The 26,133-nt window shown below is 44.3% G+C and overlaps 1 protein-coding gene across 1 annotated transcript in view; it reads right to left on the bottom strand.

Moving 5' to 3' along the window:
* Window positions 1-16,431, bottom strand: part of LOC143975430 (uncharacterized) — a 39,435-nt gene extending 23,004 nt beyond the window's left edge. The window contains exons 1-2 of the mRNA XM_077477815.1: window positions 16,062-16,431; window positions 9,983-10,372 (exon numbers count right to left, since the gene is read on the bottom strand). Of these exons, the coding sequence (XP_077333941.1) occupies window positions 9,983-10,372; window positions 16,062-16,104 (433 nt within the window). The 5' untranslated portion in view covers window positions 16,105-16,431. The remainder of the gene's footprint in view (window positions 1-9,982; window positions 10,373-16,061) is intronic.
* Between the last annotated feature and the right edge of the window lie 9,702 nt (window positions 16,432-26,133).

The following is a 26,133-nucleotide window of genomic DNA, read 5'->3' as shown; positions in this document are numbered from 1 at the left end:
CACATGCAATTTGTGACACTGTTGCACTTGTACTGTTAAGAGTGTTTTTAATATATGCGATATAACAATTTGGGATTCACTATATGTATAATAAGTGACATTATTTTATATGTGTTGTTTTTATTTGCATTATAATGAGGCTTTTTTGCAATAGGGGATATTGCACTTCAATCACTATTGCCTTCCATTTTACTCTCTCGTGTGAGGGGCGTATACCCTATTATTAACTTCTAGGGATTGCGCGGTTCTTCTTGTCTTTCTTATAATCTGGAAGCCTTCTCTAAAGTAAGTGGCCCCCAAACATCTGCCCCCCTATGAGAATGAATACATTGTACATATTAAGCCTAGTTACTCATTCATAAATTAAATGTATGATGTGTATAATTACACATACACCATTTAGAAATAATTTTATTAAAAAACAAACATGTTGCATATAAATCTATCGTCAATTTTGTCATTCAATTATGTGGATCCATTATCAGTCGTAATGAATGATCCCTCAACGACCCGCCAATGTCACCCACAATATTTGGTGGCTTGCTTTCTATATCAAACAAGCCAGGGAACAGGCTGGGAAGTAATTCATTTAGTGGCAGTAGTGACACCAACACCATCACGGTCTACTGTGGTCTTTAAAAAGTTTGAAGACCCCTGGTGTAGAGAAAATAAAGCTGGACAAAGGAAAACTATACTAAAAAGATAAGATTCTAGAAGATGTTCTAATTTAACCTTCAAATCCTACAGCATGGCAAAAGGGATCATAACAAGACAACATAAAATGGTCATCCTACGTCAGCAAGGTCTCTCCCAAGCAGAAATTCTGCTGCAGGCGTGACAAGGTTGAGGAGTGACAAAACAGTGGGGGACCACTGAAACTGAAAGCAGAAGACAAGACAGATATCAGGCTTACTTCCCTTTAAAATCAGAGTACGACTAGCACCACTATAGGCTCAAAAGTAGCATAAACCACTGTGACACTGATACACCCATTGACCGTGATAAGAAGTCTTAATAGCTGTGTTCATGAAACATTTGTAACCAAACAGTCATTTCTCTGATGGGAAAATAAGAACACATGACTCATGTGCTTTAAAATTACATCTACACATGAAAACACAAAGATTGGGGTGCAGCGGCACCCTGGATTAAGGAGTAAAAATTAAACACGTTTAGCGTTAAGAGAAAGCAGCTTTCAGACAAAGAATGATGAATGGTATGCAATGTCTGCACCATTAGAGAGGCATCTGATTGGTTCTTTTCATTCTGCAGTGTAAAAATGACCCCCCCCCCCCCCCGATATGTAATAAAAACCATAAAGAATCATCTACAGTGAAAAGAACAAAACACTGTGAAACAGATGGTATGGCCCTGAAGGATTCCTTATCTTAACACAGAATTTCTCAATCAGGATGCCTTGACATCCTGGGGTGCCGCGAACATGGGAACCAGTTTGCCCTGAATCAGTCTTATGAGTTTCCATGGTCTGGTAGAGCGAGAAACCAGCTTCACAACAAGCTCTAGTACAGTATACATGGTGTCAATCATTGCTATAGCCATTGTGGCTGGCCCACCTACTGTATACCACAATAACTCATGACACTAATTCAAGGCAGGCAACATGCAGTGCTTCCCCCAGCATTCAGGAGAGGACAGAAGACTGGCTCCTCCTGACCTGCTACACCTCCTGCCCTTTGCCGTGCTGCTGCATTTAAAAGGTAGGGCTCTAATGTGAAGATGGGATTGTGTGATTTAGAGTCTCTGTGATGGAGGGGACTGTGTGATAGGGGAGGGGGAAGAGCTTTGTGATGGGGTACTCTGATGGGATGAGAAGACTTGGTGATGGCGGACTTTGATGTGATGGGGGCACCTCTGATGTGAAGGAGGCTTTTGATATGAAGTTAATTTAATTAGGGCATCAGGGCCAGGGTCAGGTTTCCCATGGATTAGTAACATTTATATTTTTTAGACTGGGGCGACTCAGGATTTTTGCATACTTTTAAAAAAAAGGTGAAAATGGTTGTCTTAAAATTACCAAGGCGGTCAGGAAATACTGCAATACTGATGTTCCTTCCTGAAGAATCCCTTTTTGGACCCTTGGTCCATTAATTTTTCTCTTTATGTCTATTTGATGCAGAGGAACACACCTAACCATTAATTTGTACTTATTTAGGTGACTGGTTTCTGTATCTGGCCTGTGGAAGTACCATTTTCTACTTTTGACTACAAACACCCTTCTCCGCCCAGTTAACATTTACTAGGGTGGGACTCCTTTGACTATCCTTTTTTTTTTTTTTGATATAGGAAATACTGCAAAGACAGAAGAAAATAAGACAGCCAAAGTCTTACTGTAGTAGTGGAACTATGGCATGTTCTCCAGAATATTTTGTGCAATCTACCATGCACTATACCTTCAAAACGTTATGAAAGTGTATATCTAAGGGAATTACTGGTGTGTTAAAAGAAAAAAGGGTGTTTAAATTATGTTTTTTTAGTCCATTGCTTTTTTCCAATATTTTTATATTTAACAACATTTTCAGGAGGTGCCTAAAACCTGTGCACAGCATTTTCTTATTTAAAAAAAAAAACATAAAATTGGATTTACTTATAGTGCTGAAGCCTGGTACATACGTGTCGAATGGCCAGCTATTGTTGAACAGGCATGCTTGAAAACCAGCAGCCGATCGGCATCCAATCAGCACTGGCATCCAATGGCTGCGAGCCCTGACCAATGTGTTCTGGTGGGGAGCGGGGGGGGGGGGAGGTTCCCTCTGTCAGAACACAATAGCTCAGCGGGAAGATTGGTGTACTAACTAAGCGATGTTAGTATGACAAACTCATCGCAAGCTCCTAATTTTTTTTAGTTCAGCCTGTTGGGTTAAACGAAAAAAAAAATTGTGTGTATTAGGCTTAAGTGACCCTCTGACCCCCTCTGAGATAGTATAAATAGTGAGAAGCTTAGAAATTCCAATTCAGTAGCAAGGAGTTTTGAAAATGATCTTAAAAAGTTGGCAGCAGGCCCATAATCACTGAAGAAGAATGTTTTTTTCCTCTTCCTCGCTTGCTTTCCTGCCTAGTGCACCTTCCCTTTTCCCATTTCCTCTCACTCCTTTCTCTAACTCAGGGGTGTCCAACCTTTTGAAGAGCGAGGGCCACTTATGCAACTTGGTAACCGGTCGCAGGCCACAATGAGCAGAGCAGGCGGATGACAGGTCTGTGCAGAGCGGACACGGACACAGCCCACTCTACGGGTCCTCCGATCCGCCCTGACAGAGGGGGATTGTTCCCCTTTCTGTTTTTTTTAGGGAATTAGATTGGAGGTAGGCGGGTGTAAAAGGACATAAATCTGTTTACATCTGCCGTTTCATAGAGGTGAATGGAGGGTCCGATTAAGTTTGGACCGATTGTGTGAAAGGGGCCTTTCACACTAATGCAGCACAGTGAACCTGTGTCTTTCCTGCGGGTTAGCTACACTTTGCCATAGACTTCTATTATATCCTGCAGGTGTGGTACACTTTCTGAAAGCACACCAAACACGCAGGTAGTAACAGAAGTCTATGTCTCAGTGCAGGTAAACTGAAGCTGCACTACACCTGTGGATCAATTAGAAAGAAGCCCAGTAACCACTGCGCAGATATGCTCATACATACACTGCAATTTTAGCAATAAACTGACCTTTAATAACAGTCCATTCAGGTATTGTCTGCTGTTGCTGTCCCTGGCAGAGTGCATTTGGCATCACTCTGCCGGTGACAAGAGACAAAGCTATACAGGAAGCATCAGCTTATACAACTCTGATACAGATCTGGGCTTGCCAATCCACCATCCTACAGAAGGAGGTTGCGGGCCACATCAGAGGGATCCCCGGGCCACTGGTTGGGCACCCCTGCTTTAACTCCTTTCCTAGAAAGAGTCTGCAGAGGCTTCAGTACATCCAAAACTCTGCAACAAGGATCCTGTTGAGAGTGTGAAAACATGAGCACATTACTCCCATTCTCCACTCACTCCATTGGCTTCTTGTCTCCGCCAGGATTGAGTACAAGGTTTCCCTTCTCATACACCAATGTTTATATGGACATACCCCTCCCTACCTCATAGAACTTCTTAAACCACAAAACACATCACATTTCCTTCTCTCTAATCACTCAAACATTTTTCAAATACCTAGAACTAGACTTAGGACAATGGGAGACAGGGCTTTTTGTGTAGCTGCCCGGCGCTTATGGAATGCCCCCCAATCCACTTAATGTTTTAAAAAAGGTCTCAAGACATTTCTTTTTAGCAAAGCTTTTTGTTCTTTTTAGATGTTCGTTTTATTGTATAAATTGTTTGTTTTAACCTGTAGCACTTTGAGATCTTTTTGATATAAAGTGCATTATAAATAAAATGTATTATTTTTATTATAACTCCTGCCCTTTCTTCATCTGACTTCCTACTACTTACAATCCCATATTTGATACACCTAATGCCGCGTACACACCTAGCCGACTATCCGATGGACTTGTTCGTTGGACTTTCCAAACGGGCTACTTGCCCACACACGGCATTTTTTCAGCGGACAAATACAGTGTACAAATACCAAGTCCGCCGTACTATCCGCTGTACTTTTGAAATGAACGGACTCGCCCACACACGTAGAAGAAAGTCCGCTCATTTCGAGCGCGTCTCCAGGTAGGCGGGGTCCGCAAAGGAGACGTCGCTGGCCCCGCCACCTGGTATGGACTTAAAGGGGAACCCCAACGCCGAAAAAAATCGGTCCACATCAGACCCTTGTCCGAGCACGCTACCCGGCCGGCCAGGAAAGGGGGGACGAGCGAGCGCCCCACCCCAAAGCACCTTGTCCCCATGTTGATGAGGACAAGGGCCTCTTCCCGACAACCCTGGCCGTTGGTTGTCGGGGTCTGCGGGCGGGGGGCTTATCGGAATCCGGGAGCCCCCTTTAATAAGGGGGCCCCCGGATACCGGCCCCCCACCCTATGTGAATGAGTATGGGGTACAATGTACCCCTACCCATTCACCTGTGAAAAAAAATGTACAAAAAAAACCACAACACACAAGGGTTAAAATAGTTTATTGCACAGCTCCGGCGGTCTTCCGTCTTCGGGGGGTCTTCTCACCGGACTCCTCCGCTATCTTCTTTAGCTCTTTTGCTAGCGGAGGAGCCCGGCATTCTTCTTCATTGCCGCAGCCTCTTCTTCCGACTTCGGGGGTCTTGTCCCCCTCTTCGGTTCTTCTGCCGGGCCACCGCGCCTTCTTATAGCTCTTTTACAGGCGGTGGCCCGGTCTTCTGTCGCCGCCGCCGCCTTCTGTTCTTCTTCTTCTTCTTCTCCTTCTTCTCCTGGAGATGTTGACTCTAAGCTCTCTCAGGCCGCAATGCCAGGGACGCGGTGCGTGGCGACTTATATAGGGACAAGGGGCGGGGTCATCGGTTGATGTCACACTGGTTGATGTCACATGGTTACCCCGCCCCCTTATGATGTCACAGTCCCGGAGGATGCTGGGACTGTCGCCATGTGACATCAACCCATGTGACAACAACCGATGACCCCGCCCCTTGTCCCTATATAAGTCGCCGCCCAGCGCGTCCCTGGCATTGCGGCCGGAGAGAGCTTCTAGTCAACATCTCCAGGAGAAGAAGGAGAAGAAGAAGAACGGAAGGCGGCAGCGACAGAAGACCAAAAGAGCTATAAGAAGGCACGGTGGCCCGGCAGAAGAACCGAAGAGGGGCACAAGACCCCCGAAGTCGGAAGAAGAGGCCGCAGCGACGAAGAAGAATGCCGGGCTCCTCCGCTAGCAAAAGAGCTAGAAGTAGAAGATAGCGGAGGAGTCCGGCGAGAAGACCCCTGAAGACGGAAGACCCCCGGAGCTGTGCAATAAACTATTTTATCTTGTGTGTTGTTTTTTTTGTACTTTATTTTACAGGTGAATGGGTAGGGGTACATTGTACCCCATACTCATTCACATAGGGTGAGGGGGCCGGTATCCGGGGGCCCCCTTATTAAAGGGGGCTCCCGGATTCCGATAAGCCCCCCGTCCGCAGCCCCCGACAACCAACGGCCAGGGTTGTCGGGAAGAGGCCCTTGTCCTCATCAACATGGGGACAAGGTGCTTTGGGGTGGGGGGGGGCGCGTGGCCCCCCTTCCCCAAGGCACCCCCCATGTTGAGGGCACGCGGCCTGGTACGGCTCAGGAGGGGGCGCTCGCTCGCCCCTCCTTTTCTGGCCGGCTGGGTAGCGTGCTCGGACAAGGGTCTGTTGTGGACTTGGAGGGGACCCCCACAGCGATTTTTTTCGGCGTTGGGGCTCCCCTTTAAGTCCATACCAGGTGGCGGGGCCAGCGACGTCTCCTTTGCGCGCCCCGCGTACCTGGAGACCCGCTCGAAATGCGCGGACTTTTCTCCGGGCGGGAAAAGTCTGTTCATTTCAAAAGTACGGCGGACTGCCATACGCACGGCTGGATTGTCCGCGGAAATGTGAGTCCGGCGGGAAGATTGGAGTGCAAAACTACTTTCTAAGTCCGCCGTACTTTCGGGTCAAAAAAGTATGCCGGAGGCTACACACGGGGGGATTGTCCGGTGGACTTGAGTTTGCCGGACTTTTCCACCCGATTGTTTGATCATGTGTACGCGGCATAATGCTGACCATGTGCCTTTTCTATTTACTTTTGGCCTGTAATCTTTCTCTCATGCTATGTATATAAAAACATTCTACAAATAAAGAATGCAAAAAGGTTGGCAGCAATGCTATTACAGATGTATTTGCCTTTTAAATATTCAGGTGAAAGGGCCCCAGTACATTAAAGGGGGACTAGGTTAATGCAGAGGCCAAGATAGCGGTGTACCTGGAGCATTTGTCACCTGGGGCGCATTCTATATCTGGCACCCCCCAGAAGGGCAGGCGGAGCACTGCACGTCAAGTGACATCACGTGTAGTGCCTCCGCGCACTGCGGCCTGGAACCCAGAAGAATCCTCCTCCCTCTGCTACCCGGGTGGCCAGCCCCCCTCCTCTGCAAAAACACCACCTACCAGTCTGAGGATTTTCATCGGGCGGCTGGTGCTAGACAGAAGTGCATATACCGTAACTGGCAGTGGCACACTTACTATGTGCTACTGCCAGTGGCATCACTAGGGTTGGTTTCACCTAGTGCAGTAAACTATGGCGTCACACCCCAAAAAAACTTTACATTACACATCCCCTGTAGCTCTAGCTCTAGACACCTTCACATTACACAGCACCTATACCTCCGGATCCCTACACATTACACAGCCCCCACACCTCTAGACCCTTTTACATTACACAATCCCCCCCCCCCCAGCTCTGGGCCACTTAACATTACACAGCGGGTAACATGTAGGAAGACCCCCTTTACATTACACAACCCAGTACTTCTGGACCCCTTAACATTACACAGCCACCATACCTCTGGACCCCCTAACATTACACAGCCCCCACACCTCTGGACCCTTTTACATTACTCAGCCCCCACACCTCTGCACCACTTTATATAACACAGTCCCATACCTTCAGACCACTTCACATTACACAGCCCCCACACCTCTGGACCCTTTTACATTATACAGCCCCACCTCTGGACCACATTACATTTCACAGCCCTCATACCCCAAAATCCCTTCAAATTACACAGCCCCCATACCTCTGGTGCTCCTCACATTACACAGCCGCCATACCCCTGGACCCTTTACATTACATATAGGGTGGTAGAGTGGCAGTATGGTGGCAGATTAGGGTAGTATAGTGACTGTACAGTGGCAGGCAAGGGTGTTATAGTGGCAGGTTAAGGCAGTATAATGGCAGGTTAGGGCAGTGTAGTGATGGTATATTGGCAGGTTAGGGTGGTATAGTGCCAGTATATTTGCAGGTTATGGCAGTATAGTGGCAGGGTAGGGCAGTACAGTGGCAGGTTAGAGTGGTACAGTCACAATGGAAGGCTAGGGTGGTATAGTGACTGTATAGTGTCAGTTTAGGGTGATATAGTGCCAGATTGGAGCAGTATAGTAGTAGGTTAGGGCGATATAGTGGCAGGTTAGGGTGATATAGTGACAGGCTAGGGTAGTAAAATGGCAGGTTAGGGTAGTATAGTGGCAGGTTAGGGTAGTATAGTGGCAGGTTAGGGTGGCACAGTGGCAGGTTAGGGCCATATAGTGGAAGGTTAGGGGGGTATAGTGGCAATTTAGGATAGTATAGTGGCAGGTTATGGTAGTGTAGAGGCAGGTTAGAGTAGAACAGTGGAATTTTAGGGTGATTTAGTGGCAGGTTAGGGTGGCATAGTGGCAAGTTATGGTGATATAGTGGCAGGTTAGGGTGGTAAAGTGGCAGGTTAGGGTGGTATAGTGGCAGGCTAGGTCTGTATGTAGTGACAGCGTGCTCAGTCACTTACAGCAAGGCAGCAGATGAACAGTTGAACACTCCCCGGGCTGCTGTTTTCTCACTTACTCTTTCTCCTTTAGCTGCAGGATCAGCCTGAGAGAAGGAGTCTGTAGGAGGAGCGGAGGAGGGAGTCACACCCTGACCCCACCCACCAACTCCGAAGGCCTTGGGAGATAGTGAACATCCCAGAAGGAAAGCCTAAATTGATCAGATGACAGGGGAGTGTTACAGACAGCCTCCCCCACACTGCTGGGCTCTCTGGTGACCTGATTAACTTTTTTACAACGCTGTGAGGACAGGGAAAGTGCCCTACTTGACACTATGGGGGGGATCGGATGATTACGGACCACCTGTCTGTTTTCATCCGATAGACAGAAGGAAAATAGGGTTTCCATCCGTCTGGATTTTGCGCAGTGGATCAGATTGGGGAGGATCAGATGTCAGCGGACATGTCACCGCTGACATCTGTCGCTCCATAGAGCTGCATGGAGTGACCGTTCAGATCCGCCTAAAAAACTGACAGGCGGATCTAAGCGGTCCGCACGTGTGAAAGGGGCCCGAGGCAATTTTCGGCCGTTTTAGCGCTAAAAATAAATACATGTAAAGCGCCTGAAAACTGCCTCTCAAGCCACCCCAGTGTGAAAGCCTGAGTGCTTGCAGCACAGGAAAAAAAGTTGTGCAAGCAGCATCTTTGGGGTGGTGTGGGAGCGCCGCATACAGCATTCCTACACCACCCCTGCCCATTGGAATGAATGGATACCGCCTCCAAAGTGCCTGAAAAGCTCTCCAGGAGCGCCGCATTATGGGCACTTTTAACCTCTTTTTAACCGCTTCTTGGGGGTTAAAAGCCTCCCTGCTACCGCCCAAAAAAATAAGAATCACTTTCCTGCTAATGCCAGCTAATTACCCCAGTGTAAAAGTACCATAATTGAACAGTATCCAATCCTTGAGATAAGGCCACTATCAGAATTGCACACACTATGTATTGACATGCGGTTGTGGTCAAAACGTATTTTAGAAAATATATATTTCAAGTAAGCCTTTTCATTTAAACATCATGTGATGTTTATGACTAATCTGATAAATAGACTAAGTTTGGCCGTTCCCCCACTTACCACACTTGCTCAATCAAGTTATTTGCACTAAGCATGAAAGTGGTTGTAAACCCTTACAAACCACTTTGACCTACAGGTAAGCCTAGATTAAGGCTTACCTGTAGGTCCAAGAAATATCTCCTAAACCTATATACGGTTTAGGAGATATTTACCTGAAGACATCCACCGCTGTCTACGGGGCATGCGCCGTAGACAGCAGCGCGCAGGCGCACTGGGTAAGCTGCAGATCGCGGCAATATGCTGCGAGTGTCGGCTCCCGTGCGCATGCGTGACGTCATCGCTGCTCCGGCGAATCACAGCGCCGGAGCAGCGAGACCCACGGAGACCCACCAAGAAGATGGAGGCTCCGGACTACAGGGGACAGCGGGGACATCGCTGGCTCCTGTGTCAGGTAAGTGTCAGGTAAGCTTGTCTTAATATATTACTACTGCTTCATTGCAGTGTACTGAAGATTTCATGTACAGTAGAAGGTTCTCTTACCATCTGATTTATTATTATGGACATGTAACAGAGTACCATTTTCTTGTAATCTGACCAGTGTGGGTATTTCAGAAAGAATAATACAGACATAACGTCCTTCATCTTCCTCTGTGATGGATTCCAGTGTCATCATTGCTGTGTCATTGGTAATTACATAAGAACTTCTGTTTTGGTTCATCAGTGTATATGTAGTCTTATTATTTGGATGTGTCCACAAGACAGTTGACAGGAGAGTTCCATTGTCATCCAATGGATGTAATTTGTTGTGTTTTCTCCATTCCACTCTGATCCTTTGGGCGTCTGTAATATTCCATCTACAAGTCAGAGTGACAGACTCTCCTTTATGTTCATTTAGAACCTGGGTGGTTATCAGCTTTCCGAAGACAAAATCTGTTAAACAAAAATAGAGATTTATAATAGAAGTTGAGAAAAGTAGTAGAAAGGCTATGCTGTGCTGACAACCATTTCTCTTCTTTTTTTTGCAAGAGAAAGTCTCCTAATGCTCTCCCAGCCTGCAACAGTCCAAAAACTTCTTATTACTAAGACCCCTTTCACACTGAGGTGCTTGAAAACTGCCCATAAAATGTCAGGCGATTTTGCGATTCTTTTCAATCACTTTTGAGGCATTAGTGGTGCTCTTTTTTTTTAACCACTTAAGGACCAGGCCAATTTTTCCAATTTGTTTACAAGTTAAAATCTTTTTTTTTTTTTTTTTTGCTAGAAAATGGCTTAGAACCCCCAAACATAATGTATTTTTTCCCCTAACACCCTAGAGAATAAAATGGCAGCCATTGCATTACTTTCTGTCACATCGTATTTGTGCGAGCAGTCTTAAAAGCACACTTTTTTGGAAAAAAATACACGTTACGTTTTTTTCTGGTAAACGACGTAGGGCACCGAAAGGGGGGTCCCTCTCCTGCCACCAATAAAAGTGAGACCACTTTTATCTTAAAGCGGACCACCCACTGAAGAAGTAGATACCAGGGTTATGACAGCTAGCTGCTGCCATAACAACGATATTCCAATTCAAAGAGCTTACGTATAACGACGATGGGCGGTCCATAAGTGGTTAAGGTCACGTGACTAAAAAATAACCATTTTGCGGTGATTTTTGAATCGCCTTTCACGTGCTTTTTAAGTGCTTCCCATTCATTTCAATGGAGATGGATGCTTTTGAGACTTTTTTTAAGTGCCCCAAACATGCTTCGAAGATGCTGCTTGCAGGCCTTTTTTTTACTACCCCAGTGGGAAAACATCCATTGACATTAATAGGAAGCATTTTTCAGGAACTTTTCAGGCGCTTTTTTTTACGTGAAAGTGCCTGAAAAGCGCCTCAGTGTGAAAGGGGTCTAACACTAGTGTCCCCCAGTGAGCTGAAAATCAATATGACAGACAAGAATAAAGATCCAGGGCACCCAAGGTTTAGCGGTGGGTAGAAATGGGGTACAAAATGTGGTGCAGTGAAAAAATAAATAAAGAAATAAAAAAACAGTACAAATTTTATTTATTAAGAAAATTAATGTATCTAAAAATATTCAAATCATTTGGTCTGAATAAAGCAAAAAAATAAAACAAAAAAATCATTGGGTTTAATTTACTAAAACTGCAAAGTACAAAATCAGAGCAGCTCTGCATAGAAATCAATTAGCTGCTAGGCTTTGTTGTCAAAGCTTAATTGAACAAGCTGATTGTCTACCATACACAGCTGCACCAAATTTTGCACTCTCCAGTTTTAGTAAAGCAACCCCATTACCATTTACCAACACATAAAATTTACAAAATACTGTATTTGTATACCTTTTCTGATGTAAATGTTGCTAACTCTTTACTAGTTGTAAAAACGTATCACTTTCCAAAAAAAATTTTCTGAACAATATACATCAGTAAATTTCCCTCAAAAAACAATCTTTGCAACAAATCACATCATATTTGTTTGCCAATAATGTCCTAATGCAAATACGGTAGCCCAAGAAAATTATAACACAGTTTTTTTATTTTTAATCTGATGATTTATTTGCTTATTTTAATTCTCAAATGTATTTTGTGCTAAAAGCATTACAGCAATTCTGTTGAATTTACTACATGTGCGATAATTTCATCCTTGTATATATTTTATCAGTTTTTTTTTTTTGTTTTTTGTTTTTTGTTTTTTTAAATCAAAGTTCTTAGCTGTAAAGTTCAAATCACAAAGGATATCACAGTTTCTTAAAACACAGCTAGTTGTGACTGGTGCCTATAGAGTAGGAAAGTATTTTTAAGCAGTCATAAAGACTTTGAGACAAAAAAATTCTTAAGTCTCGTACACATGGTACGATTGTTGCCCAACCGAGCGTCTGATTTTTGTCAAAAGGGCGTGTGCTAGGATCTTGTCTTGCATACTAACATTACACAATTGTCGTGCCACAAACACGAAGGTAGTGACGTACTACAAGGAATTTCAGCTCTTGAGTGCCACCCTTTGAGCCCCTTCTGCTAATTTCATGTTTGGTAAGCATTGATTCCGAGCATGCATTTTTGTACATTTGACTTCTGTGTGACGGATTTGTGTACTGACCGTACGAAAATCAGACAACAGACCGTTGTCCGCCAAAAATTTACAAGCCATCCAACATTTGTTTCCCCGAAAGTTGGACATTTGTCAAAAGGAGCATACTAACGGTAAGATTTTAGGACAACAGTCTGTCAACAGACAATCCCCTGCAAACAACTGCATCGTGTGTACGAGGCTTTAGGCGCTGTGGAGCCGGATCACATATCCCCGCTGTGGCTCCGATGCAAATTTGCACAGGAGCCAGTGCTTCTTTTGGTCTGTTTCAGGTCCGAATTCAGCCAAAAATTAGGGCTGAAATTGGACCTGAAACGGTGAATGGGGACGCACAGTTCCCCTGCTGGGAGCCACATCATATGAGGTGCGAAGGCAGCCTTAAAAGACAGCAAAGGGTAGATTTACTAAAACTGGAGAGTGCAAAATCTGGTGCAGCTGTGCATGGCACCCAATCAGCTTCTAATTTCAGCTTGTGCAATTAAGCTTTGACAAAAGTTTTAGTAAGGCTACTTTCACACTGGGGTGGGGGTGTTAGCTGTAAAGCGGAGTGGGGTGCTTTTAGCCCCAGTTAGCGGTCAAATAAAGGGTTAAAAGCCACTGTGCTTTGCAGGCATTTCAGCAGCGCATCGATTCCAATGGCAGGGGCAGTGGAGGAGCGGTGTATAGCCCGAAAGATGCTGCTTTCAGGACTTTTTCTAATGTCCTGCAAGCGCACCGCCCCTGTGTGAAAGCACTCGGGCTCTCACACTGGGGCTGCAGGGGGCGCGTTTTTCAGGATCTTTACACGTGCTATTTTTAGCCCAAAAGTGCCTGAAAAACACCTCCGTGTGAAAGGGGTCTAAATCAACCCCAAAGTCTTTTAAAAAGTTAAATGCTCATTTCATGTGGAAAAATTACAATTTATAGAGGTACCTCCCCAGGGGAACGTACCCAATAACAACATTTTTAACCATTCTTTATTCTGTTCAAATAACAAAAAAATATATATATATATTATTGATACTTCAATACTTACCTTTGTTCTTAGCAGAAATAGGGACATAATGTATTTTGAAGAAATGCCGTTATCTGTATCAACATTTTTGTGTACAGCATAACAAAGCGTTAGGTTATTTTGTTACATTCTATTGTTTCATGCAATGCATTAGTGTATTATAAGCAGTTATTTTAGACTCCAGTATTCAGTCATTTATTTTTTGCCTTAGCCAAAAAATTTTTTTTTTAAATTGGTACTTTGGCATCACAGAGATGAGGAAATCAGAGTGACTACCAGCTGCTCATACACCCTGAAGGAAGCCCTCAAAGCGATCAGTAAGTATTGCAGTAAACTATCAAGACTGTTAGATGTAGTGGCGGGCATAGTATCTACTGATAGGATTAAATTAAGGGTCACACAAAAGCCCCATACACACTATCAGTTTTTCTGCTGAGTTTTTCCTTCAGATTTACCAATGACCTGCCTGATTGCATACAAATTGAAACTCCTAATATTTGACCTCCTATTACATGGTTTTGGTAAATCTGAAGGAAAAACTCAGCAGAAAAACTGATAGTGTGTATGGGGCTTTAGGGTCAGGTTAAGTGTAGAGAATAATTAGAGGGATAAGAAGGGTTATGCCGCGTACACACGGTCGAACTGTTTGACGTACTTAGTCCATTGAAACACATTTCAGCGGACAATCCGCTCGTGTGTGGGCTTCAGCGGACTTTTTCAGCGTGCAGTCCGGAGTACTAAGAATTTCAAAAAATCTGTCTGTCGTACTTTGGTTTCAGCGGACAATGCGGTCGTCAGTATGCTAGTCCGACGGACTAAGAATGGCGCATGTCCAGAAAGGATTTACAGGGCTTTGCTGTGTCTTGGACTTCCTATTTCTAGTCCCGTCGTACGTGCTGTACGTCATCGCGCAAGCTTTCGTCGGACTGTTTGGGTATCCGTGTGTGGTCAAGTCCGTTCAGTGGAAAGTACGCCGGATTGTACGTCGGATTGTATGACGGACTAAGTACGTCAAACAGTTCGACCGTGTGTACGCGGCATTAGATGTTAGGAAGGGTACACACCATGAGAAAAATCAGAAGAAAAAATTCCGTACGAGGCACGGTTGTTAAATTTTCGTATAGTGTGTACACAACTTTCGATATCTTATTCAGACTGTGCATAAGAAAATTTCCAAAGGGATAAACCCTCAATTTTTTTCTCGTATGTGAACAAAACAAACAATTTTCGTTTAATGTATTCCGTTCTTGTGCTATTTTTGTACTACGAGAAATATCAGATACGAAAGACTAGGCATGATCAGAAACAAACAAAAAATCCTTTGTCTTACATTATTTCTATCCTCAGTCCTGACTTTCTGTGAAACATTGCGTAAAACTGATTACTCATTCACCTTATTTTTTTATAGTGGCTGTTAAATAAATAAAAAAAAGTCAGTCATCAACTTTTTTTTTTTTGATCAGCCAGGAAAACAGAAAAACAAATTCCTCCATCCACACAAGCAAAGTGGATAGGATAATCCTCCCCACTGGGACATTATTTTCTGACAGTGGGGACTCCTCCATTGTCGATTACATTGATCAGCGGCTGCAGACGCTGATTTACAAATGTTTTCCAACGTTCCCATTGGATAGAAGTTGAATTCATTAGCAAGTTCTGTTGAACAAGAATGGTCAAACATGGATCAAAATTTGGCTGGTCCCTGCTGAACCAGCTGAATTTTGATCCATCTATGGCCAGCTTAAAGATTCAGTAAAGCTCGGTTCACACTGCTGCAACCTGAAAGTTGCATGACTTTGCCAGGCGACTTCGGCATGACTTTGAAGCAATTTGGGCATGCCTGTGTAATCTTCCTGTAATGTCAGATCCAAATCACATCAATTAAGATGAGGATCCGACTTTGAGGCAACTTCCATTAAAGTCTTTGGGCACAAGTCGGATAAAAGTCACCTTGATGTAGTACAGGAACCTTTTTTAAAATCGGAGCGACTTCAGTAGTCCTAATTAAGACAGCTCTCATTGACAAAAATGGGATTTTGAATGTCAATCGACTTGGGGTCTCACAAGTCATATCCCAAAGTCACGGCAGTGTGAGCCAAGCCTAAATGTTGGTACAAGGTATATCATCTCATTGTCCTTCTGTTAAAGGAACCTCTTAAGGGAAATCTATGGAGCCTGCAGTTGTTGTTAATATCTCCCTTTGCGAATTTATGTTCCCTGGTTGTAATGCTCACCGCTTGGCTTCAATGCTTTATGAATCCCTGACCAGGAACATGTATAGAGAAAAGGAATTTTGCCAGTTTTCTAACTCTCATTTACAGCATGATTCTTGGACTATGGGTGAAAAATATGGAGGCCAGATACAGCAGGGTGACCAGTAGAAATTTAGAAATATATGTAGACTGATAAACTTTCACTCTGCAACTTACCTTTACAACACTACATTTTTTGTTACTAGAATATCACAATAACAGCAGGTAAGAGAAACACAATAACGAAAGATAAAAATAATAAAAAGATAATAATCTAAAAATACTTACATTTAAAAGATAGGAGTAATGTGAGATAAAAGCAGAATATCATTTTCGGGCTTCTCAGCTGTGTCTGCTCATGCTGATAGTCTGAGATCCAGCAGAGGAGGATGTGGGTTTCAATAGTAACACCTCCTTCCTTTAGGTCATGTACCAGTACTGTATAGTCTGTGCGATGACAAGTGATGTAAAAAGTTCTCAGCTTTATTATACTGTGTACCCTTTGATCAAAATAAACGTTCACCAGGTACCCCTTGAAGGATATGAACTTCTATCATTTTTTTACTCTGTGACCATTTATTGCCAAAAAACTCTAGATATAGATCACTGTTTTCTAAGCAGCACCATATGTTTTTAAATTAACCAAAAAAGGAATTTAATGTAATGAGGTAAAAAACAAAACAAAAAAAAACATAAGTATGTATTCTTAGCTCAAAAAAAGTACCTTCTATTGCTCTTAGCCTCCTCCAAATCTCCAAATTCTTTTTTTTTTCTTCCCAACTTCCTTTTAAAGGATGGCTACAATCCTTCTCCACGGTCTGACTGTATGTAGTAACATAGCCAAGCTCCCAAGATGATCTATGGTCTATGGGATTGGTATCTCTGATCGCCCCTGATGTTAACCCCTTCCCAGTCAGTGTCATTAGTATAGTGACGTGCATATTTTTTAGCACTGATCACTGCATTAGTGTCACTAGTCCCCAGAAATTTCAAAAGTGTCAGTTAGTGTCCGAATGTCCAGCGCAATATTGCAGTTCTGCTATAAGTCGCTGATCGCTGCCATTACTAATAAAAAGATGCTCTAACTTTTGCGCAAACCAATCAATATACACTTCTTGGGATTTTTTTAACCAAAAACGTGCAGAATACATTTTGCTTTATGAAGAAACTTGATTTTTTTTATTGAATATGTTTTATAACAGAAAGTACCCCCCCCCCCCCCCCCCAAAAAAAAAAAACACGTTGGCTTTTCTTGTTGATAGCACACAGAATAAAAAATGCAGAGGTGATCAAATACCTCCAAAAAAAAAATCTCTATTTGTGGGGAAATTTTTTTTTGGGTATAGCATCACATGACTGACCAATTGTCAGTTATAATAACGCAGTGCCGTATCGCAAAAAATAGCCTGGTCAGGAAGGGGTTTAAATCTTCTGGAGATCAAGTGGTTAATGTTACAATTGTAAGCAGCACATAAGCAGGCATGTTTGTTATCAGGGTCTAAATAATGTGGGACACACTATAGAATAGGATGATCATGTGCAAAACATTATTAGTGGGGTTTAAAACACAATTTAACATTTAACATTTCTTACTCAATACTAGATTGTAGATTTTTTTTTTTACAATAAAGTAGACAAACAATAAGATTTAAAAGCCAGATAACATTAAAAAACGTGCACAGGAAACCACCATACAATTTTCTATACTGTAAAGGTCATATTTTTGTGGTATAGATTCTATCATTACCAATAATTTCTAGCATAATGCAAACTATGCCCAGTACAGTAAAAAACATAGAAGAGTGATGGCATAAAAAAGACCAAGTGGTCCATCGAGCCTGCTCCATTTTTTTTATCTATGTATGTGTAGCGTCCACAACTTTAGGTGGGTACTATTAGTTTAGAAGTTAGGTTAAATTGCCAGTGTCTTAGTGTATTTTGTACAGGCCTGAAGGTTTGTTTGGGTTAGGGTGGAGTTATAGGTTAGAGGGGGGTGTGACCACCCGTTCATCACCCTGGGAAACAATCCTTTGCTCTCCAGAGGAATCTTCTGGAAAGGAGGCGGGTCAGGCCCTAAAGGACAGGCAGTGTGTATGGGCCCTTGTCCAATCGTTAATTTGCTTGGTCAGGGGCGGGGTCCATAGATATACACTGGGGTGACATGTTCTCTGGGGAGTTTAGATGGGACAAGCATTAATCCACAAAGGCAGAAAGATGTGACAATAAGGCCTCATGCACACGGACGTTTTTACAGCCGCTTTTTTGAGCGTTTTTTGCAGCTTAAAAAGGCCTGTCCATGTTAGTCTATGGCTTCATGCCCACCTAGGCGTTTTTGAGCTGCAAATGGCATAGGCGTTTTTAAGCTGTAAAAAAAACCCAGGACCAGTGCGTTCCCTGGCGCGGAGCTAGAGCTGTAAAAACACGAATCGCGGGAAAACGCGCACAAACGCGCAAAAACGCGCACAAACGCGCAACATATTTTCTTTGTTTTCTGAGTGCTATAGCCAAGAGATGTGTTTCTTTAAAAACGCTACTTAACGCTAAAAAACGCGCAAAAACGCCAATGCAAAACGCGGTAAAAATTGCGTTTTTAACACCGATTTTTCCAGGCGTCGGAGCTAGCTTTGCAGCCAGTTTTTTAAAACGTCCGTGTGCATGAGCACTAAGGCCTAGGGCTGGAAGGACTGGAAATGCAGAGATTCCAGAGCTGGAAAGCCAAAGATCTTCGCCGTAAGGTGATGGAGGCCAAGTGTAAGAAAGAGATTGAAGGTGCGTGGACCCATTATATTGATCAAGATGTTAAGGTTTATTCATGAAAAAAGGGGGGGGGGGAAGGGGGTTGAATTCATACAGAAAGTATCTACGTGTTCACAAAATCAGGTTACAAGTACACACATTAAATCAGAAAAATAGACATGCCCATGCAAGGCCAAGTGCTAACGTTTGGCTGACGCATTTCGAGGAAAAAACCCTCTTCATCTGAGCCTTGTAGAATGACAAGAGAGGTTTGTATAGTGTTGTGGATCAAACATACAGGGGAGTGGCTGGTTGGGAGGAGTGACACAAGTTAAGTGATGAGTTCTCCTATGCTCCAGGTTTGTCCACATCCCACCGCTCTAGATGGAATAAATACCAACGACATATATAATATAATACAGAGCTAGCTGCAAAGCGCCCAGAGTGAACCAGGGTTGGCCTGGACCTTTCCTGAGCTGGCCTGGGAAGAAAAGGGCAGCAGGATAAGGAAGATGAGGTCTGGGACTGCTAGAGTTTCGAAGTACCACATGCTTTTCAGAGGGGCATGCGTGTCCGCTCACAAAAGGAGAGGGACTATCACTCACACATTTCAATCCAGAGGCAACTCGTATTCTGTGCGTCACTGAGGTGATAGTACTTGCCGGAATCTTGAATAAAGTGGAAGTTTTGAACTGTTCTAAATGTGTCTGTGCTTTACTATAGCAGGGGTGGAAGAAGCGGGGGTTAAACTAGCCGTACTGTATGAACTACTAGCAGCTCCCAAGGGAGTGGTGCGCTTCATATCTGTTTTTTTTTTACTTTTTGGTATATGATGTAGACTTAGGTTTGACCCAAACATGTTTGAATTCACTTACTCTTGACTGACTTTTACCTCTGCTGGAAGTCTGTTCCAAATATCAACTACACTTTTGGTAAAATAATACTTTCTAAGATTGGTTTTGAATTTTCCTCCTGCTAGTTTGAGTTCATATCCCCATATTCCTGATTTTGACTTCATACTGAAAATACTGCCCTCCTGAACCTTATTTACCCTCTTTATACAGTTAAAGATTTCATTAATGTCTTCCCTATTTCTTTTTCCTCCAGACTGTACAAAAGTTCTAGAAGTCTCTCCTAAGTTTTATTCCTCAGACCTTTTACCATTTTTGTTATCTGTCTCTGGACTCATTCTCTTATCAATATATTTGTGTGAGTGAGGTCTCCTGAACTGCACACAGTATTCTAAATGAGGTCTCACTAAAGATCCATATAGGGCAGCGGTAGGCAACCTTTTAGAGGTTGAGATCTACCTGGACAACATGGAGGAAAGCAAAGATCCCTGGGTACTACCATAGGTAGGTTCTAGAGTGAGGATTTTTTTGTCTGTTTGTTTTGGGGGGGGGGGGGGGGGGCTGGGAGTGGTTAGTGTAGCAGTGGGTGTGACCACCTGTGCTCTAGTTCTGATGCACCTCCCCTGCTTCCAGGGAGAATGATCTGGAAGAGGGGCAGGGCCTAGGACTGGAGTGGCAGGAAGCTCATGTGAGGAGTTCTGACCAATTCCCAACTGGAATTGGCAGGGGGCATGCCTCCCATATAAGCTGAGGTGACAGCACACTGGGGGGGGGGGGTTGTCGGCCAGGAGGTGTGTACACTGGAGTACTAGGCAGCAGTGGGGGCCCCATCCCCATCTGGGGGGGGGGTGCAAGGCCTAGCGGAGGAGCCTGGGAGAGGTGTGAGGGAGTTTTTTCTTTACATGGTCATGGATGAAGTGTTCTGGAATGGAGGGGCTTGAGAAGCTGCCGGAATAAATGTCCAGTTAAAGTTCTCCATCATGGACTCGGTGAGTGGACCGTGACCATGAAGGTCAGTGAGTGGGCCACAGTAGAGTTCTGGATGAGGCATGCCAGGGGAGCTGGATGGGAGGCCAGAGGAGAGACTGGGGGGAGAGTGTCAAATCGCTGCGGCCTGAGGGCGCAGGATTTGCAGGCCAGGCTAACTGGGAGCAGTAGTCCACCAAACAGCACATGCTACTAAATTACTAGGTCGCCGGGGAGAGATACTACAGACCTCTGGCCTTGTCACAGTTCAACCAATTCTACTCAGCAACTGGAACTATTCAGAGTGGTCTCTAGTCAAAAGAGGACGATGTGACAGGAAGAGTAATGGTGTACAATGGAAGTTTGTGCAGGAGGGTGGAAGTCCTGGGAGTAACAGTCTGCAGTAGATAAGCAGAGGAGGAGAAATAGTTTGCATGGTGTTATGCAGAGGAAGCACCTGTAGATATTATGTGCACATCAGTACTTCACAGCTCAACCTTTTGTTCTAATTCTTAAATATGATGTCAAAGCAATTGTTCTATGGGCATCCCATATTTCCTTTCCCCCAACCAAGTTACTATATATTCCCCAATAAACAAAACAAAAACAACGCAAAATGACTGTTCATTGTCTCAGAAGTGATAGATGCAGGTCTGGCAGCAGAGTGACATGGTGGATGTTAGTTACTAGTAGCAACCAAGCGCTACACTTAAAAAAAAAAACCCTATCAACCGCCAAATAAAAAGAAAGACAGACGTAGTGTTTCCCCCCAACACAGTGTCCTCTGCCCCTTCACATCACTCCAAACCCCCCTGTATTGTTCCCTGGCCCCTCCCCCCACAGCAGTGCCCCCCCCAAAATCAGTGTCCTCTGCCTCCCTTTACTGCAGTGTCCTGTACCCCTCCAAAACGGTGTCCTCTGCCCCCCTCCCATCACACCCCCTCCCCCCCCCAATGTAGTGTCCTCTGCCTCCCCTTCCCCCAAAGCAGTGTTCTCAATCCCTTCTCTCCCCCTCACTGTAGTGTCCTCTGACACCCCTCCAACAGTGTCTCCTTTCCCTACATACAAACAGGAAGTGCTACCTACACAGCATACCTGCCACCATGTGTACAACAGAGCGGAGATCAGGAGATGGCATAATGCTGGGTGGAAGGCAGGAGTTAACATTTCATAAGCTGGTGATTGGTTGCTAGGCAGTCCTAGGTTGCCTCCCTCTCTCCGACATACAGTGAACAAGAGCAGCGAAGGCTTGGGGGAGGCATCCACCTGTCAGCTCCCTGCAGCAGACCGCGATCAATGACTTGCTGGCCACCGATATAGGGGAATCAGAACCTCCTTCCTCCTGCTGATTGACCCCTCCATCTCACTCAGAATACTGTGTCCAGTTCTGGAGATCTCACTTGAAAAATACATATAAGAGTACAAAAAAGATACCCTGAAATTTTCACTTACTGAGAATCCCAACTAGTGGCAATTTCTAGAAACATTTTGCTGCCATACCATTTGGGGAGGTGTGTGATCGGCCTGAAATTTGTACTGCAGTAGGACAACGACCCTAAACATTGAGAACTATTTTCAGCATAAAGAAGAACAAGGAGTCCTGGAGGGTGTGATTGTTTGGTCCCACCCAGAGCCCTAATTTCAAAATCATCAAGTCTGACTGGGATTACGTGAAGAGATAGAAGGATCTGAGGCAGCCTACAACCACAGATGGTTAGCTCTCCAAGATGTTTGGAACAACTTACCTGCTGAGTTCCTTAAAGAACTGTGTGCAAGTGTACCTAGAAGATCTGATGCTGGTTTGAAGCCAAGGGGTAATCGCACCAAATACGGATTTGATTTAGGGTTTTCTGCTAAAAATTATCAACTATTATATATATTTTTGAGAACATTTTTCACACCTGCCTTAAACTTTTGTACAATACTGTACAAATTTCCCTTCACTTCTGGTCTTGCAGACTCAACAAAAATAGAGAGGAAATCCTTACAATGTGAGGGAAATCCCATCAAAGACAGTTTCACAGTAAAAAAAAGTGTCCCCATTGAAAGATTTCCACTCTATTTCTGTTTTGGTGGCAACTCGAAATGTTGGATTTAACCTCGCTGTCCGTCATAGTACCACTGATGACCAGAACAGTGAGAGCAAATGAGTGTACATGGGGACACAGGCAGGAATAAAAATCTGACAGGGGTTTTAACCTTTCACCACTCTATGCAAATCTTAAAAAAGTATGCCTGTAGCTAAACAGTGGATAGTTTAACTACCATATGCTACTATATCTATCTAAAAATAGGATTTTTTTCGTCATACTTACCTGTAAAATCCTTCTCTTTGAGTAGATCATGGGACACAGAGTCAGGCTAATATTCATTACCTACTGGGTTATACTTCATCTCCAGACTTATGCACTGAAGACCAGGTAGCAGTCTTACAAATCTGAGCCACAGACACCTGATGGCAAAAAGCCCAGGAGGTTCCTACACCCCTGGTAGAATGAGCTCTCACCCTAAAGGGAGTTTCAGACCATAGGACTGAATGATCAATTGATGGACTCAATTGGCAATGGAAGCCTTGGAAGCTGCCTGCCCCTTCTTGGGTTCCTTTGATAAAACAAAAAAAAAAAAAAGTCTGATCCTCGGATCTCCGCAGATCTAGACAAATAAACCATGATTGCCCGGACAACGTCCAAAGAATGCAGTCATCTCTCTTCCGCTGAACAAGGCTGAGAGAAAAAAGAAGGCAAAATAATGTCCTGATTTAAATGAAAGGCCGACACCACTTTTGGCAAAAAGGATGGAACAGGTCGTAACACAACCCTGTCATGCTGAAGGATTAAGTATGGTTCCCTGCACGAAAAGGCCACCAACTCCAATACCCTTCTAGCCGAGGTGATGGCCATCAGAAAGGCTAATGGAATTTTCCTTAAAAGGTTCAAATGGTTGCTTCTGTAACATAGACAATACCAAATTCAAGTCCCAATAGGTGACCTAATTAGGTGACATAGGTGATATAATGGGGGGAAGCAAGCGAGTTGCCCCCTGCATAAAGGTTTGGATCAGTGAATGGGAGGCTAAAGGCCTTTGGAAGAATACTGATTGTACTCAAAGCCAATTTGATTTCCACAGCTTAATGTAGAAAAGAGAGAATTCCCCCAATCAAGCATTTCTGAGGATGCCATTTTCTGGCTTCACACCAAGCAATATAAAATTCTTCCACACCTTATGATAAATCTTCCTAGTAACAGCTTTTCTAGCATTCACTAGGGTAGACACTACTGGTCCCAAGATGCCACGGTCCTTAAGCCCCCTGGCTTCTATAGCCATGCCATCAAATTTAGAGACTGTAAATTGGGGTAGAATATAGGACCTTGAGACAGCAGATCGGGATGACGTGGAAGTGTCCATGACCTGCCTATTGTCACTCTCACAATCTCCATAAACTGGGGCCTTCTGGGCCAGGCTGGTGCCACAAGAATGACTGGAACCCCCTCTATCCGAAACTTGTGCAGCAAACGTGGAAGGAGAGGGATCGGAGGGAAAGCAAAAACCATGGAATGATCACAGCATCTGCTCCAATTGCCAGAGGATCTCTTGTTCGGGACACAAACTGCTGTAGTTTGTTGTTGAAGCTGGATGCCAGTAGGTCGACCTCTGGCCACCCCCAAAGTTGGAAAATTTCCTGGAACACCTCTGGGTGTAGAGACCATTCCCCTGGGCAGATCTGCCAGTGGCTGACATAATCTGCCTTCCAGTTCTCTACTCCCGGGATATGGACTGCTGGCACATGTCCCTCTGCCCAGGCTAGTATGTGTTTCACCTCCTTCAGAGCTGAACGACTCCTGGTACCTTCTTGGTGGTTTTTATAGGCTACTGCAGTGGCATTGTCGGACTGAGCCCCGATAGGGCAGTCCTGAAGCACCACTGTCCAGGACCGTAGGGCCAGACGTACTGCCTGTAATTCCAGGACATTGATGGACAGGACCTGTTCTGCCCCTGAGCTGTGATCCCTTCTAGGGTCGTTCTATAGCCTGAGAGACTGGCATCTGTAGTCAGTACTCTCCAAGTTACCAGGAAAAGCGATTTTCCCTTTCGCAGGTTCTGATCCTGCAAGCACCAGTTTAGGCTTAAGCGTGCCCAAGGAGATAAACACATTGAATAATCCAGAACTTGTCCTCTTCTGTTCAAAGCCAACAAGATGTCTTGTTGTAAAGGCCTGGAATGGAACTGGGCATAGGGCACTGCCTCAAAGGAGGATGCCATCCTCCCTCGAAGACTCATACAGAGCCGAATGGAGGGTAGTCTGGTAATCTGATGCACCTGAACCTTTAGGGCAGATCCTTATAGGTGGCAAGAATACTCTTGCTTGGACCGTGTCTAGGATCAGACCTAAATAATTTAGACTTTGAGCTGGTTTCAAGGCTGACTTGTTGGTATTAATGATCCAGCCTAAGCTTTTCAATTACAGCACTGTGTATATTATGCTCTGTTTTAGAGCCTTTAATGAGCGATCTCTGTTCAGGAAGTCGTCCAGATACCCGAGCACCAGGATCCCTTGGGCCCTTAAAAGACCCAGTACTGGTGCTAGGACCTTTGTGAACACCTGGGGAGCTGTACTAAGCCCAAAGGGTTGAGCCACAAACTGAAAATGATGTTCCTCTATTGCAAAACGTAGAAACCTCTGATGAGGCTGAAAGATAGGTACTTGTAAAATACGCGTGTTTTATATCGATGGAGGCTAGAAAGTCTCTCCTCTGGAGTGAGGCTACTGAGTGGACAGACTATCCGAAAGGACTGTATCACTAATAACTTGTTCAGGGATCTTAGGTCCAAAATGGGCCTTGTGTCCCTGTTTGGTTTCTGAACAGTAAACAGGTTTGAGTAAAACCCTGTGCCCCTTTCAGATACAGGAACCTCTACAATCACTCCTTGATGCACTAGATAATTTAGTGCCTGAAGTCATGTTTCTTTTTGGAGGATGTTGGATCTTAAAAAACCTCTGAGGGGGAACACCCAGCAACTCCTGTTTGTAACTGCGAGATATAATTGAGGTGACCCACTCGTCCTGAATTATTGTTCCCCAAAAGTCTGCAAAGTGCAGCAGCCTTCCCTCCACTTGATGCAGTGAGTGCTTGGTGCCAGGTTTAGAAGAATTTTGGACCCGGGGCTTTTTCCAGCCATGGCCTTGTGGCTTGCCCCTGGACCTAGGACCCTGTTGGCGGCGGAACCGCCTTGACGCTGAGACATCTGAGGAAGCAGTATCTGAGGTTTTAAATGAGGGATGTTTGGTGCTTTTCCCTCTGGAAATCTTTTGGATATATTTGTCCAAATGATAACCAAATAAACATTCCCTGTGAAAAGGTAAACTTGCCAATAACTTTTTGCAAGAAGCTTGGCTGACCAGTTCTTAAGCCACAAAAGTATGAGCAAATGTACAGACAAGAGAGCCAAACGAGAAACCTGCTGTATTGAATCCTTTAAGGCGTCAACAGCGAAACACAGCGCTTGAGGAATATCTGTCTTACTTTCAGGAAGATCATCCTGATGGTCAGGCCATTTGACCTGTTCCTTTATGGACTGGCAAATACCAATTGCTGAAATGGCTGGCTGAATAGCTGAACTGGCCAAAGAAAAGGAAGCCTTTAATAACAACTCCAATTTCTTGTCAACCGAGTCTTTCAAGCCCTGTGCATTATCTACCGGACAAGAATACTGTCAGGATTGTTCCCAATCAGCATACACCACCTGTTCCAACAGGGGGTGTAGGGGGAAAGCCTGTGCGGCCTAAAGAGGCTTTTGGGAACCCTAAA

The sequence above is a fragment of the Lithobates pipiens genome, unplaced genomic scaffold (genome assembly GCF_037356315.1).
Source record: "Lithobates pipiens isolate NorthernLeopardFrog02 unplaced genomic scaffold, aLitPip1_a1.2 Scaffold_13, whole genome shotgun sequence".
Lineage (NCBI taxonomy): Eukaryota > Metazoa > Chordata > Amphibia > Anura > Ranidae > Lithobates > Lithobates pipiens.
The sequence above is the reverse complement of the archived record's forward strand: the minus strand, read 5'-3'. Positions and strand labels throughout refer to the sequence as shown.